The 16,026-nt window shown below is 37.9% G+C and overlaps 1 protein-coding gene across 1 annotated transcript in view; it reads left to right on the forward strand.

Moving 5' to 3' along the window:
- The window catches only part of Ccnb3 (cyclin B3), a 45,866-nt gene extending 30,944 nt beyond the window's left edge, over positions 1 to 14,922 (forward strand). Inside the window, exons 9-13 of the mRNA XM_077793654.1 lie at positions 7,775 to 7,912; positions 10,331 to 10,486; positions 11,233 to 11,382; positions 14,494 to 14,624; positions 14,853 to 14,922. Of these exons, the coding sequence (XP_077649780.1) occupies positions 7,775 to 7,912; positions 10,331 to 10,486; positions 11,233 to 11,382; positions 14,494 to 14,624; positions 14,853 to 14,922 (645 nt within the window). The remainder of the gene's footprint in view (positions 1 to 7,774; positions 7,913 to 10,330; positions 10,487 to 11,232; positions 11,383 to 14,493; positions 14,625 to 14,852) is intronic.
- Positions 14,923 to 16,026: the final 1,104 nt, after the last annotated feature.

The following is a 16,026-nucleotide window of genomic DNA, read 5'->3' on the forward strand; positions in this document are numbered from 1 at the left end:
TCTCTTAACATATATTAAGGTAGCTATTATTTTTAATTGTTTCTTAATATTAAAGATATGAATGGTTTACATATTATATATATATATATATATATATATATTCTGAAATTTTTTGCATATTTACTCTTACCTGTGAGTTTTATACCTTCCTGTGTATTTTAGTTTGATGCACAGATGTATTGGCATTTTTAAAAATTTGTAGTAGTAAATGGACATAATGCCTTTATTTTATTTGTTTTATTTTTATATGGTGCTAAGGATCAAACCCAGTGCCTCACACATGCTAGGCAAGTGCTCTGCCACTGAGCTACTGCCTCAGCCCTGTATTGGCATTTTAAGTAATCAATTCTATATCAGTTCTTTTCCTTTGTGGTTTAGAAAGGTGTTTTTCAGTTCAAAATTACATAAATATTTCTCTGAATTTTTTCTAGAACATTTATAATTTCATCTTCACTTTAAACCCTTAGTCTGGAATTTATTTTGGTTTTGTGTCAGCCTCTAAATACATATACCCAGTGATTATCCATTTATCCTAACCCCATTTATTGGTTTCATTGTGCACTGCTTTGAAATGCTATCTTTAGCCTATATGCTTGAGTTTGTTTATGGTATTTCCAATTCCATTCTGTTGTTCTGATTGCCTGTTCTAACACCAGTAATATATTGTTTTTATTATTATGGCTCTGTAATACATTTTATTGCCTCTTTACTTTTCTTTTACAAAATATCCCTTGTTGTTCTTTATATATTATTTCTTTCAGGTAGAATACTTTTGTCAAGTTTTCAAAAATAGTCCACTGGGATTAATTCAGGGAAAATTCACATATTTACAATAATGAAATTTCCAAGCCAATTATGCCATATCTGTTTAGTTATCAGATCTTTTTTTTTACCATTTTAATTTAAAAAAATCATCTTAATATTGGTCCTACTGACTTAAAAATGTTTTTTCTGGGTATTGAACAGTTTTAGAATGTTATGAATATCATCCCTTTTTCTTTTAAATGTATTGCTTGTATATTAAGAAAGCAATTAATATTTTTTATATTTATTGTGTGCTCATCCACTTTGCTGAATTTAGTAATAATTTGTTTAACTTACTCTTATACCTTATTTGGAATTTCTGCATCTCTATTCATAAATAAGATTCTTTTGTAAGTTTTTGGTGAAGGATACTATCACTTCTAAACTGTGTTTAGTGCTTTAGCGAGTTAATACAATTAGGGAAAAGTTCCCATAATATTAATTTAACGCAAGAGTTATATTTTCCTTGAAGAGCTTACCTATGATCCCACTAATTCATGGTACCATTTATGTGTGTGATTCTTTGAGAATTTTTTCTGATAACATCAATGATTATTGGCCCACTCTCCTAGACTCATTTTTGTAGGTTTTCTTTTCCTAAACTATCTATTTCAAGGATATTTTCACAGTTATCATAGATTATTCATGGTATTCTTGCATAATCCTTGAAATGATTGTTTTTCATATTCATAATGAATGTGCTATGTTATCCTTCTCCCAGGTGCTTGTGTACAATGTACATTGTGTCTTTTCCTTAGAAGAGATTTTTTTTCCAGTCCTCTAGTCATTTTCAGAAAACAATTTCGTGGAAAAATATATAACTTTTTCTGGTTTTTAAGTTCATCATCAGTATTATTTTTTTCTTATGAAGTTGATTTTTGCTTTTCCCTAACTTCTTAAATTAAATACTTAGTTTATTTTAGTTATTTCTGACTTTGCTACACATTTTCTTCTACATATTGATCTAACTTACCCCATTAGTTTTTTTTTTTTTTTTTTTTTGGTGGTGCTGGGATTGAACCCAGGATCCTTATGCATGCAAGGCAAGCACTTTACCAACTGAGCTGTATCCCCAACCCCTACCCCATTAGTTTTGAAAGATAATTTTGCACCTGTTTTGATTTTTCTCAATTATCTGAAATTATAGTTTTTATTTCATTTTGACCCAGGTTTAGTTTCTGTTGTCATTGTTTTCTTTTCTTTTCTTTTCTTTTTTTTTTTTTTTTTGTGGTGCTAGGGATTGAACCCAGGGCCTTATGTATGCGAGGCAAGCACTCTACCAACCTGAGCTATATCTCCAATCTGTCATTGTTTTCTTTAAACCACTGCTTACCTTTTGTTTCAAATACTTTCCTTTTCTTTATTTTGTTTGGTTTACTATCAGTGTCTAGATTTGTTATATTGTGCATAAACAATGTGACCCAAATGATATTTTCTGCTTTTTAAAAGCTAATGAGGTTTTCTTCAGATATAACAAGTTTTTTTTTATGAATGACTCACTGAAGAACTGTATTTTCCATAGGGTACAGAGGCCTAATAATTATATAATTTATATGCCAATTTATGTTTTTCTTAATATACTGAAGCCTGAGAACATTGTGATAATTACCCATAATTGTTGTTTTCTTAATTTCTACTGGCATTCACTCAACTCTTTCATACCACCTTAGCTTCCCTGCCTCTTACATTTTTTAAAAGTGCACAATTAATATATGTTTATAATATGTATATGGGTATGTATTCATGTATATTTTTGTATGTATGCATAAAATCAACCACCCTTTCCTCCTATGTAAAGGAACATCATACAAGTTCAATTTAACAGTTTACTTGATCATGAAAATGTTCCTAGAACATTCTAGACCAAAGGTGTTCAGACCACTACATAAGCAGGTTATACCTATAGCTGGAGACAAGTAAGTGACATACACAAGCAGCCTGATTGACTGCACTTGCATTTATTTTATGTGGTCATGTTTTGTCAATTTTCAATCTCAGATTGGCTGGAAGTTCAGCCTCTGTGATTGGCTAAGACTCAGTTGCTTAGTTACAGGGATATACTCTTGTTTAGGTTACCACCTGCTTACATATCAAGCTAGGTTGTAATTCACAAAAGCATGCTTTAGGCCAAAATTATTCCTCAAGTACAGAGGAATAATTAGGCCAAATAATTTAGGCCAAATTTATTTTGCTTCAACACTCCTTTTCTTACTTTCTGGGGATAATAATATAAACATTTAGAGTGTATCCATCCAGTTCATTTTTTGTGTGTCTTATCATAAAGTTTTAACTGTCCTTTCTTTAAAAATCTTAAATTATATGAGTAATATATTAATACATACATATATACTCATGTATGACCTTATAGGGATATAGTTTTTTAACTCGGTATGTGTTTCACAATATTTTTGTTATATGAATAGATCATGCTGTATTCATTGATCTGCAACTTGCTGTTTTAATAATAAATCTTAGTAGTCTTTCAATATAAGTGTAGTTACACTACATTCTCTTAAGCTTCTTTATAATTCTCTTAAATGAATATGATCTTTATTTAAGCAACCCCTTTGATAGAATTTATTAATTTCCCTTTGAGCAAGATGAGATAATTTGCACATTTTAGTTAATTTCTTTATCTGCTTTTTAAAATAAGCTAGACTTTTAAATACAAATCATCAATGTTTAATACATTATGTTCCCTATGAATAATTATTTTGACATTTCTAGATGTGGGCCTTTTTCTCTTAATTTTTTTCTGTTATATTGTAAGTTCTTTTAACCTAAAGGTCCAGTCTTTCTTTGCCCAAGAAAGAAATTTGTATCTACACTTTCTTTGATAATTTTACCCTTCTACTTTTTCTCTCATTTTTTCTTTTTCTATTTTTTTTTACAAACTTTGTGCCTGTGGCTGACTTTCAATAGTTAGCAGAGTGGGAGCTGCTTTGCCACCTATGAAATCTTGACCCAGAAGCAGGTTGTCTATAAGTGGTTTACCACCATATTCCCTAGGAACATGGCTCATGTAAGCACACGCAGGGCCCACTGCCCCAGGCTAACTGAACCTCCGTTGGTCCTATAGTGATGCCCTGTACTTTGTTTTTTTTTTTTTAATATTTTTATTTGTAGATACACACAATACCTTTCTTTTATTTATTTATTTTTATGTGGTGCTAAGGATCAAACCTAGTGCCTCACATGTGCTAGGCAAGCGCTCTAACACTGAGCTACAGTCCTAGCCCTGTTGCTCTGTATTTTGCCTGGAAGAATTCTGATCTTTGTCCTTCCTTTTGAAGAGAGCATAGGGGATAGTTTGTATGTATCTCCAGGATCTATTCTCTATGTCTCTGAAGTTTTCATTTATTATCTTTTATCTCTCAGTTTCAAGAGAATTTCTTAAAGTAGTCTTTGGAATGTTGATTTGTTTTTTTGGCATTATCTAACATCCTGTTTACTGTTACAATTTTTTTTAAAACTAAGTTACTGTGTTATATCATAAACCAGTGTTTTAAAAAAAATTTAGTTGTAGATGGACACAATACCTTTAATTTTACTTATTTATGTTTTATGTGGTGCTGAGGATCAAACCCCATGCCTCACACATGCTAGGCGAATGCTCTACCACTGAGTCACAATACCAGCACCATAAACTATAGTCTTCCTTGATCCCAGAATTTCTATTTTCATAGGTTCAGTGTCCTTTCAGATCTTGTTAAGAATATACTTTTTAAAATTTCATTCTGTTCTTGGGAATGAAAATGTTTTTTTTAGGTAGATGCTTGCTGATTCCTAAAAATGTTTCTCTTTTTAAAATTACTTGTTCCTTTTCATATGTCTGGTTGATGTTTTTCTGTTTATTCCTCTTTATAGAAGATGTTCTTTGAGTTTTGGAATTTGAGATGGATTTTGACCAATTTGTCTTCTAGTTCATGACATAGTGTATCTTTTATTACTAGTTTTGATTTATCTATTGCTTCCTTTTCATTTTCTCTTACCTATTTCCACTAAGAATAATAGTTATTTATTGAGAATTGGAAGAGTACTCTAGCCAGAGGCTGTTGTAAAGAGAGGGAGAGAATATTAGTACTGTGTTGAAGGGCTTCTTATCACATTTGTTGGAGCTGCTTGAAATTACCTAGAATATCACCCCTTCTTCTCTAACCAGCACAAAGACTTTCATTTGGAGCCTGACACTGAGGGAACAGAAAACCATATAATGTAAAGAATAAAGGAAGTCAAGTTGCTTGGTCTTGAATGGGGAAGATTTATGGGAGTTATGATAACTGTCTTCAATAGCTGAAGAGCTGTCACAAGAAGGATTAGACTTCTTTCACATAGTTTCAAGTGGTAGAATAACATTAGAAAGATATTGCCTAACATTCAAGGAAGAGGTATTACTATAATGGACACAGCTAATTTAAACTTTTTTGATACAGGGGATTGAACCCAAGGGTGCTTGACCATTGAGCCACATCCTCATGCTTTATTTTGAGACAGGGTCTTGCTTAAGTTGCTTAGGGCCTTGCTAAATTCATGATGCTGGCACTGAACTCACAATCCCTCTGTCTCAGCTTCCTGAGCTGCAGAGATTACAGGAATGCACCACCACAACCAGCAAAGTTAAATACTTATTGTCTCTAAATTTTGACCATTCATTCAGATATTACCCACACACTTAGATGCTACCATCTAATACCCACATGTATATATGGGCAGCTAAGGGCCTACGTAAGGGACTAGAAGGAATTTATGTAAATAATGGCTGTGTTGTTTGTTCACAAGCATTATCCTCAGATGACTGCTGCTTTCCATTCCTACCCTCTTTTATCTTTATTTTTTATAATTACCTGAACCCTGATTTCTTGATATTTACGGTGATAGTCATTATCTTTCATCTACATAAACTCTTCCCATCCTTTTCTTCCCATCTTATTTCTTTGGACAGTGTGGTAGACAGAATAAAATATCCATGTCCTAATCCCCAGAACCTGTGAATACATTACCTTACACAGTAAAGTTGAATTAAAATCACTAATGAACGGAATTTAAGAAAGGGGAAATATTGCCTGGAGCTGTGGCGCACACCTGTAACCCCAACAACTTGGGAGGCTGAGGCAAGAGGATCTAAGTTCAAAACCAGCCTCAGCAAAAGTGAGGCCCTAAGCAATTCAGTGAGACCTTCTGTCTAAATAAAATACAAAATAGGGCTGGGGATATGGCTCAGTGGTCAAGTGCCCCAAAACAACAACGACAACAACAACAAAAACAAAATAGACCAAGAAAGAGGAATTATTCTGGGTTGTCTGAGTGAGTGGGTCCATTGTAATCACAAAAGTCCTTAAATGTGGGAGAGGGAAGTGGATTGTGATTTAATGTGAGACTTAGCTGATTTTGAATGAGGAAGGAGCCATAAACCAAGGAATATGTGCTTCCTCTAGATGCTAGAAAAAGCAAGACGATGGATTCTGTAGTAGAACCTCCAGAAAGGAACACATACCTGCTGACACCTTGAATTTTAGTTCAAGAGGACCTATTTTGGACTTCTGACATTCAGATCCCTAATATAATGAATTTGTGTTGTTTAAGTTGTTGAGTTGTTGGTAATTTAATTTCAGCAGTAATAGGAAACCAAAACAGATTTCTGAGAAAATTCAAAGCCATATTCATGGAACAGTTTAGAACTGCTTCTTGGTATTTCCATGATCATATGCTGAATTGTTGTATTCATCCATTTTCTGATAATCATTTGCTTATGTAATATATACATCCATTTCTCCAATGCTTCTCATTTGCCTGCTTTTTGGTCATCTGGGTTCCTGGCCACAAGATTAGCCTGTACAAAAGAAGGCCCAAGGAAGTGAAGCTTACAGGGAGGGTGATTTCACTTAAGATACGAGAGAATTTTCTGTTAAAACCATTCAAAGAGGGATTAGTCTGTATTTGCAGATTTGGAAGGCAGGAACTGAATAGCTATCTTGTGGAGATGTTGGGAGGGGGCTATTAGTTAGGTGTTATGCTAGGAAAGATTTTTGTTGTTCTTGAATCCTTGGAACCTGGGAGTTATGGGGAAGAAGTATCACTGATGGTTGGTGGGCCCTCTGTGTACAGTTGTGTAAATTGTGTTTATACAAGGGCTTTAGCCAAGGCAAAAGCAGCCAGTGAAATTGAATTCATACTGCTTGCCAAGCCATGCATTCTGGCTATAGGGCTGCTGTGTACATTTGCTGATTCATATAAAGATATTATGTAATTGATTTCTATCTGAAGGGCTTTATTTACCCAAAGAAGCCACCTTTTTTTTCTTCTAATTTCCACAAAGGTATTGCATGGGCCAGCATAAATTCTGGGACTGGGGTTATAGGAGAAGATTTCTTGGAGTTGGTGAAGGAAAGATAATGATAACTAAGAAAAAGAAAGGAAGGGGAGTTATATTGCTAATGATTTAATTTCACTCTGGCTCCCCGTATCTCTTAGTTCTCTTCCAAATTGTGCTATTGATACTTGCTCCCAATCAATATATTCTAATAGCATAGCTAGTTGAGAAAAGAAACTAATAATAAATCAGCTAATAGACTCTGTATTTCAACTAAATAAACGTGATCTCTTCATGTAGTTTACAAGTTGGTAACAAATGCGGAAAGCAAGAACTTCAGTATCAGAGATCAAAGAGAGAGAGAGTGTATATCCACTCAAGGTGCCCCCAGAGAAGGCAAAACAGCTTATCTCTCTCTCTCTGGCTTGAAAGACTATTTACCTATTCAAATATGTGAGGGCAGATAATACCGGGGTCCTCAAAGGCATGGGAGATTTATGCAGGTACCTTACTGAAGTAGTTTTCTGCATTCCTAGCACAGTCCCAACTGGCCAGGACTATCCATGATGTTACAGATAGTCCAGGAATCTAGATCAGTATGGAGATTTTTATGGATCTGTAAGATGTGTTGATTCTTGTCCTGTTTGTGTATTCCTCCAGATGACCTTTGAGGTTTGTCATGAGACCTTGTACTTGGCAGTAAAGCTGGTGGATCACTACCTGATGAAGGTAGTATGCCAGAAAGACAAGCTACAACTCCTTGGTTCAACTGCCTTTCTGATTGCAGCAAAATTTGAGGTGAGCATGAGTCCCTAAGAGAGAACTAATCTGATTTCTACCTAAAATAGTGAATGAACACATATGTGTAGTTAGGCATGCATACACACATATGTACACAAACTTATGCATACACTTGTGTGCGTGTATCTATCCATGTGTTTCCAATTACATACTTGCATACAAATAATTTTTCCTATCATTTTTTTTATCTGTCTTCCTAAAGCAGGAAAACTGATGCTTATTGGCTATGGTGCTCTATTGGTTTCCTAGAATCAGCAAGGTTCTTCCATTTCCTCTTTGAAGATGTTATGTATGCATGTGCCTAATTAAATGGGTGGTTCTTTTTAAAACTTCTTTCTGGTCCATGATTCTCTGCTTTCCAGCCTTTTCTGTTCTTCCAACTCTATCCCCATCTACTAGAGTCTTGATCTGCATATAGAACAAATTTTTTCCAAACCAGGATGCTTGGAGCTATTTAAGAGACAATGGCTTGATATAGAAGGTAGTGAGTCTAAATGCTCCAAGTAAAGTAGTCATTTTTGAAGTTGCACTGAAGTGAGTTTCTGGTCTCTGTGTGTGTGTGTGTGTGTGTGTGTGTGTGTGTGTGTGACAGAGAGAGAGAAAGAGAGAGAGAGAGAGAGAGAGAGAGAGAGAGAGAGAGAGAGAGAGAGAGAAAGAGAGAGAGAGAGAGAGAGAGAGAGAGAGAGAGAGAGAGACACTGACTGACTGTAATCCTCCTAGCTACATCTCTGATGCTTTCTCCTTTCCTGGGTGCCAACTGAACTTGTTTAACTTGTTAACTGTTATTTCTCCTTTATTTATGCTAGCAGTCATCTTAATTATATAATACTTTAAGGTTTGGCAGCAGAGAGGAAGTAACTTTTATTAAGAAATTCAAAGAACTTTAGAAATATGGATTTGTTTTTATGCTGGCTCCCTTACTCCCTCCCCAGTTCCTACTTCCTATCAGAATCCTCACTACTTCCCTTTCTACCTGCTCCCTCCCTTCTTTATCTCTTCCCCTCCTACTTTGGTCATGCCCCCTCCTTTCCTGCTTACCCCAAGAGATACCTTACACCTTAGCTTCTGTTTGGGCCTTGGCTAAAAGCAAAAGGGATGGTAGTGGAATAAAAGGGGTACTTCCTGGCACAGACCTTCAGAGTTGCTCTGAGAGCCACCAGATTCTGTTTGAGTTCCTCCACAGAAAAACAAAACCAGAGAGCTGAGAGGAGAGAGGCCTATTTACAAAAGTGTATTACCACCAGAAGGAAGATAGGACCTTTTGGGGTGGATTTTTACAGTGCCAGAAGCACCATCACAAGGCATAGGGACTGAGAGCAGTGATCTACTGTCCTGATGAGTGAGAACCAGGCATAGGAAATCTAAGGCCTTGTCAGGGGAAGGGAGGGAAGGAGGCCACAGAAAGGGGAGCTAGAGGTGAGGAGAATGTACTGGATGAAGCTGGACAGAGGGGCTGAGGATTAGAAGAACTACTTTCCTGGGTGCTCCCTATTATCCCCTATCCTCTGGAGCCTGAACTTGATCATAGGAAGATCAGGAGGAGGCAGAAAGACTCTTAACTCTTTTTCTTACCAGGTGGTTACTGCCTACCCCAGCCTTCTTCCTACAGCTCTCGCTCTTTTTGTCTCTCTTTCCTCCTCTTCCCTCCCCTTCCCTGTTTGCAGATCACAGATTGGACCAATCCTATAGTATTACAGAAAAGGAAGCTGAGGCCCAGAGAGTGGAAGTGACTTGTTCAGGTTCTCACACTGCTGCTTTCTTTCTTCTCTCATCATCCCATCTCCACAGGTTTCCTTACAAAAGTCCTTTTGTACTTTTCAATTCTGTGAGGAAAAGATATCCCTCCTCCATAGCACTTAGTAGGGACCCTCTGTCCTGGCCACCAGAGGATGGGTGTTCTTGGCTCTAAGATTTGCTAAGAAGTACCCCTCCCTTTCCCACTCCACCTCTTTTCCTCCTCTGCTCTCCCTTCCTCTTTGTTGGCCAGGACCCAAATGAAGCTAAGGTATAGGATATCTCTGAGGGTAAGCAGGAAAGGGGCATGACCAGAGAAGGAGGGGAAGTGAGAGAGAAGGGAGAAGAGGGAAGAGAGCAAGAAGAGAAGGAGGTAGTAAGAATTCTGCCAGGAGACAGGAACTGGGAAAGGAGTGAGGGAGCCAGCATTGTGCTGTGATTTTTGTAGCAATCCATAGTTCTAAAGTTCTTTGAACTCCTTAATGAAAGTTGCTACTTCTCTGCTCCCAAACCATAAGGTTTCATAAAACTAATAAATTAGAATAAGCAAAATTTTAAAAGACTAACATGAAGGATAGGTTGCCTCTTACCCTTCACCCTTCTTCCCCTTTGCCTTCATCTATAAGCAGAGAGGAGAGGGATATCTGTCTGGTTGTGACTGACTGTCCTCTCCACCCACAGGAACCCAGCCCTCCTTGTGTGGATGACTTCCTGTACATCTGTGATGATATTTACAAGCGAGATGAACTGCTTGCCATGGAAATCAGTATCCTGCAAGCCCTCAACTTTGACATCAACATTCCCATTGCCTATCATTTTCTGCGTAGATATGCTAGGGTAAGAAGGAGGAGGAACATCTTTGTTCCTCCACTTCTGGGTTATAGCCACTCTATAAGCAGAGTGGCTGGCTGACAACTTTTTGGCTTAAAGTTTGGTAATCTTTATGAGGGAGTTGGGGTGGGGGGCAAGTTGTAGATTAACACAATGTACCTATAAGATTTGAGATGAGGACAGAATCAGGGGATTTGATCAGAAAGGGACACCTGAGACATTTGGGGGGAATGTGGGCAATGTTTTCTTTCTTGAGTTTTGGTTACAGAGGAGGCCATTTTATAATTATTCATTATATCCTACAAGTGTGTGTTCTGCACTTTTATCTCTGTGTTATAGATTATTTTTTTTCAAATAAAAAAGGGAAGGGGCTATTTGGGAGAGTGGGACATCTTCTAGGGTAGAACCAGGTGCATAGTTGTAGTTGTAAGACTGACTCTTTGGAGGATGACTCCCACAGAAAGGGGAGGAGGGAGAACCCACAATTGATAATTTCATTTAAAATCCTAAAGGTAACAAATTGCACTGCCAATTTCAGAATTTCCCTGTAAAAAGTCTGCTTTTGCAGACACAGACTGCTGGCCCTGTGCTTTTGTAGGTGTATAACTTTAGGATGAGTCATGATGGCAGGAGAGATACATTGCTCAAGCAGAAAGCTATTTGGACTGGGGATAGGATAACTGGAAAGGAGGTCTTCCACCTGGTGCTGTTTTCTGAATTGATTGTTGAACCAGTCTTCTTGCTGTCTTTAGTGTGTCCATGCCAGCATGAAGACACTGACCTTGTCTCGCTTCATCTGTGAGATGACCCTGCAGGAATATGACTATGTCCAAGAGAGAGCTTCCAAACTAGCAGCTGGCTCCTTCCTCCTGGCCCTCTACATGAAGAAGCTTGAACACTGTGTAAATATTTGTGATGGGGGTTGGGGGTAGGGGGGAGTGAAAATTAGGGCTGTGGGAAGCTCTTGGTGACAAAGCTGCCATGTATCCATAGTTTTGATTTATTTCATACCTGTACAACCTAGGGACATGGGTTTGAAATACTTGTTTCCTTTTTCTTAGTCATAGTACCCCTTGTTACAAAGAAAGCTTCCTTAAAATTCTGGTATTACAAAACAGAGTAATGAGAAGTTATTCAGGTTGTCGCAGGGGTTGGGGTGGGCCCACTTCTTATCCCTGACCCTATTCCAACCCTGTTCTTTGCAGTCCCCTCAGCAAAGCTGGCCCCTGAGGGAATTTATTAGAATAGGACTTGAAAAGCCCTGGCCCAGAGAATATAGAGTAGTGAAAGTAACTGTGTGTATAACAGGGTACTCAGAGGCATATCAGCAGTGTGGTCTTCAAAAGAGGAAGGCCCTCAGAGCCATCTACCCCCATACAAGTAAAACTCATAATTGATGCTTTCTCAATATTATAAAATGTTGTAGATAAAAACAGCTTTAGAGAGCTTTAAATTCTTACTGCTGTGTTACATGCAATTCATAGAGAGATTATGCTTACAAATAAAGCACCCACTGTCAGTTCAATCACCTCTAAGTCCCTCTTATCTAGAAATCCTGAGCCACGACTGATGGGGAAACTTCTGAGTGCTAAGAAAGAACTGCACAACAATTGTGTAATCCCAGATAAGTCATAATGAAATGGGGGACATTTCGGGAGGACAGAGAATGTATTTAATAAAGTGATCATGATGAAAAATAATAAGCAATAATAATGTCTAGCAGGGTGTTAAAAATCTAAATCTACTATATAATCAGCATGGGTATTAGCCATAGCTCTGGAACTGTGGTCCTGGAGGCCCCTGTTGAGCCAGACTTTGATCCATGGATCCTGCTGAAGTTCATATTCTTAAAGGGGACAATTGAGGGGTTTCAGGGAAGCAAACTGTATACCAACTAGGCTAGAAATATTTTGGTGTTTTCATACTTGGTGGCTAAACCAATGAGCATCAGCTGAGGACTACAATCTCCATAATCCTGTTTTATATACACTGCCTCTCCTACAGAGAAGGAATGCAATACAGAAGAGGTGACTTTTGAGTTGTGTCTTGAAAGATGAGTGGAAACTTGTGATAGGAGACATTCAAGGTGGAGGGAGCAATAATGGAAAAAATGTGAAGGTGCTAAGGAAGGAGTGTGATATGTTTAGGTCTGAATAAGACATCCCCTGTGAATACAGCAAAGGGTGTGTTAAAAGGCAATGGTGAAAGGTGAGACCAGAATGGTAGGTTGGTAAGTTGTGGTCATAAATGCCATGCTCAGGGAACCCACTTGACGTGTGTGTGTGTGTGTGTAGTACTGGGTATTGAACCCTGGACCTTGGGCATGGTAAGCAAATACACTACCACTGAGCTATATCTCCAGCCTAAGAGACCCAATTCTTTGTTTGTGTGTTTTGGAAACAATCCTTGTATGGCAGTATAGAAGGAATACTAGTGAGGGAAACTATAAACGTGGGGATACCAGTGAGTAGGGTGTTGTAATAATCAAGGGGAAGAATCCAGGGCCTGAACTGGCACAGTGGCAGTGGCAATATGTAATTTTTAAAAATATTTTTTAGTTGTAGATGGACACAAAACCTTTATTTTTTATTTATTTTTATGTGCTGAGGATTGAACACAGTGCTTCATATGTGCCAGGCAAGTGTTGTGCCACTAAGCCACAACCCAAGTCCAACTTTCTAATTTTATTTAACATGCCCAAATATTGTGTTAGTCCCTTGATTGGCACCTTTCATGATTACCTTTTGTCTGTGGCAGTGGTTTCCAGACAGTACTCAGGGGACTCCTGGGTTTCTAGCAGAAGAATCTAAGGGACCATGTAAATGGTAAAGGGTTTTAAATTGATAAGTTTCTTAACCCCACCCTGACTTCCTGGTAACCCCAAATATGGGCTTCCAGGTAAGCTATTTGTGGAACAAAGGAGTTCATGTCAAATACTTGAAGATATTTTTAGAAAACCACCAGCTTACAGATAAATCCTCTTCCTTTCTCTGCCTGTTGAGCTCTTGCTTGACTTTCAGCATGCACTGCAGATGTGCCCTCCTCTGTGAAGTTTTCTGTGACTCTCTGAGTTGGAGTTCATGGGTTCTGCTGCTCTGTTCCTCCAGTGTCCTGTACTCACTTCCATCATAGCACTTAGCATACATTTTGTAACTCTCTGTTTGCATGTTTGTCTCTTTCTCTAAACTAAACTCATCAAAGGAGATGGGTCCCTTATTCATCTTGGTATTCTCAGCATCTTACATGGGGCTTGATAATATTAATCCTAGCTAGCATTATTTGGGCATCTCCTATGTACTAGACTCTATTTTCTCTCTCTCTCCCTCGCTCCCTTTCTCTCTCCCTCCCCCTCCTTTCTTCCTTCCCTCCCTCTGTGTGTGTTTATACATTCATTTAATCCTGTAATAAAAGTACTATAAAAATCCCCATTTGACAGACTGAGAAACTGAGCCATGATGAAGTTAAAGAACTCTCTAGGCCATGCTGTTAATGGAGCTGGAATTTAAACAGGTACTGTCTCCAGTACCTTTGCTCTTAAACATTGCCGTATTGCTTTGGCCAGAGGATTCTTATAGTCAAGTGAGAAAATGAATGTATGGAATGACAGTTGTTAAAGCCAGAGATGAGAAACAATGTTAAGTTCCTGTTGGCTGTTGGGTTGAGAGTCAGATTTTGTTTGGGGTTTTACTTGGCCATTGGCTCTGGGCCTCATAGTAAATTACAAAATCAGTCTTATTCCTTATGACTTTGGAGGTTTTCAGCTTATGTGAATGCTTGTGACCAAGGCTAACATCAAGTGGTACATGTGAATATGGCCATCCTAGAACTTTGTGTATGAAAACTTTTCTTCTAGATAGTACCCTATAATTATTGGTTGGTGTCTGTACTGTATGAATCTTTGAATATTATTCCTCCTAAATGATAGATGGAGAGTTTGGATTTAGGGTAGGAGGGATGGAGGAAGGTTATGCTTCTTATGGTAAAAGTCAAACTGTTCGTGCTTCTTCTTCTAGGTTCCTATCTTGGAGTATTACAGTGGCTACAAGTCCTCTGAGCTCCACCCCCTGGTTAGGCGGCTGAACTTCATGCTGACTTTCAGTTCTTACAATAGGCTCAAGACTGTGTATTCCAAGTATTCTCACCAGTAAGTAACTGATATTGGGCTTGTGTTCATTCATGGGAACACATTAAAATGCCAGGCCCAGACTAGTCTCACTTAAAAGAAAAAGGAATTCAGACACATTTCATATTCCTTTCTACTCTATGGTTAAAAAGTAAGAGAAAACTAAGGGCCTTAAGTCCTATTTGTTCCATGGAGTCTGTTTGGCTTTGACCTAGTTTACACTGAGCAGACCCACTCTTCCTTTTGCAGGATCTTCTTTGAAGTCGCCAAAATCCCACCCTTGGACACGTCAAAGCTGGAGGAGATTTTGGGCTCTTAATTATGAGGCTGAGGGGTCTGGCACTCTGGCAGTAGCCACAAGGGCTAAGAAAGCATGAAAAGAAAATAGGCTATATTTATTCTGTGCTTGAATTTGTCTTTTGGTTACTTTTCTTCATTCTTTACTTTTCTTTGTTCGTCTTTTTCCAAACTGATAATGTTGTAAAAATTTAAGTTGTTTTTATGAAAGAGAAGAAATTATTGTTATATTTAACAAGAAACTTAATAAAAAATTAATAGTTATTGTTAAAATGGCTTACCTCCCTTCTTCTTGCTCAGAAGCTCCATGCAGAGCCCAAGACATTTTCTTTCCTGCCTAGTAAAGGCTGTGTCTCAGCATCTAGCTTAATCAGTTTCTTCCTCTCTTAGAAGGTTTTCTCCTCATGTGAAAAGGAATTGTGAACTGATGGGATGGGTGTATAAGAAGGAAGAAACTGGGGAGTGGTGCCCACACGAATGAGAAAGTCCCTTACCCCCCAGGCAGACCTCAATATTCAGAACTGGGGCAGCTGATAGTGTAAGCTAATAGCCTTTGGTCCCAATCTCAAATTGCTTGCTTTATTTGCTGCTTTTTTTGAGAGAGAGAGAGAGAGAGAGAGATAAGTTTTTAATATTTATTTTTTAGTTTTTGGTGGACACAACATCTTTATTTTACTTTTATGTGGTGCTGAGGATCGAACCCAGCACCCCACGCATGCCAGGCGAGCACGCTACTGCTTGAGCCACATCCCCAGCCCAATATTTGCTGCTGCTTAAATGATGAAAAGGTACGATAAGACTTTTAACCCAAATATAGCCCTATTTTCATAGTAAGGTAGCTCTTCAGAGTGTAAACATGAAAAGATACTGCTTGAAGTGGTACATTGAAATCTTTTTTGTTTTAAAAAATATTTTATTAGTTGTTGATAGACCTTGATTTTATTTATTTATGTGCAGTGCTGAGAATAGAACCCAGTGCCCCACACAGGTCAGGGAAGTGCACTACTACTGAGCCCTAATCCCAGCCCCCATTGAAATCTTTTTTGACTCTAATCTGCCAAGAGAAGAAATTTCTAGCTGCAAAATCAGTAAGATGAATGCAGTATCAACCACTTGCCCAATGTTT

Source organism: Urocitellus parryii, chromosome X (assembly GCF_045843805.1).
Source record: "Urocitellus parryii isolate mUroPar1 chromosome X, mUroPar1.hap1, whole genome shotgun sequence".
In the NCBI taxonomy this organism is placed as follows: domain Eukaryota; kingdom Metazoa; phylum Chordata; class Mammalia; order Rodentia; family Sciuridae; genus Urocitellus; species Urocitellus parryii.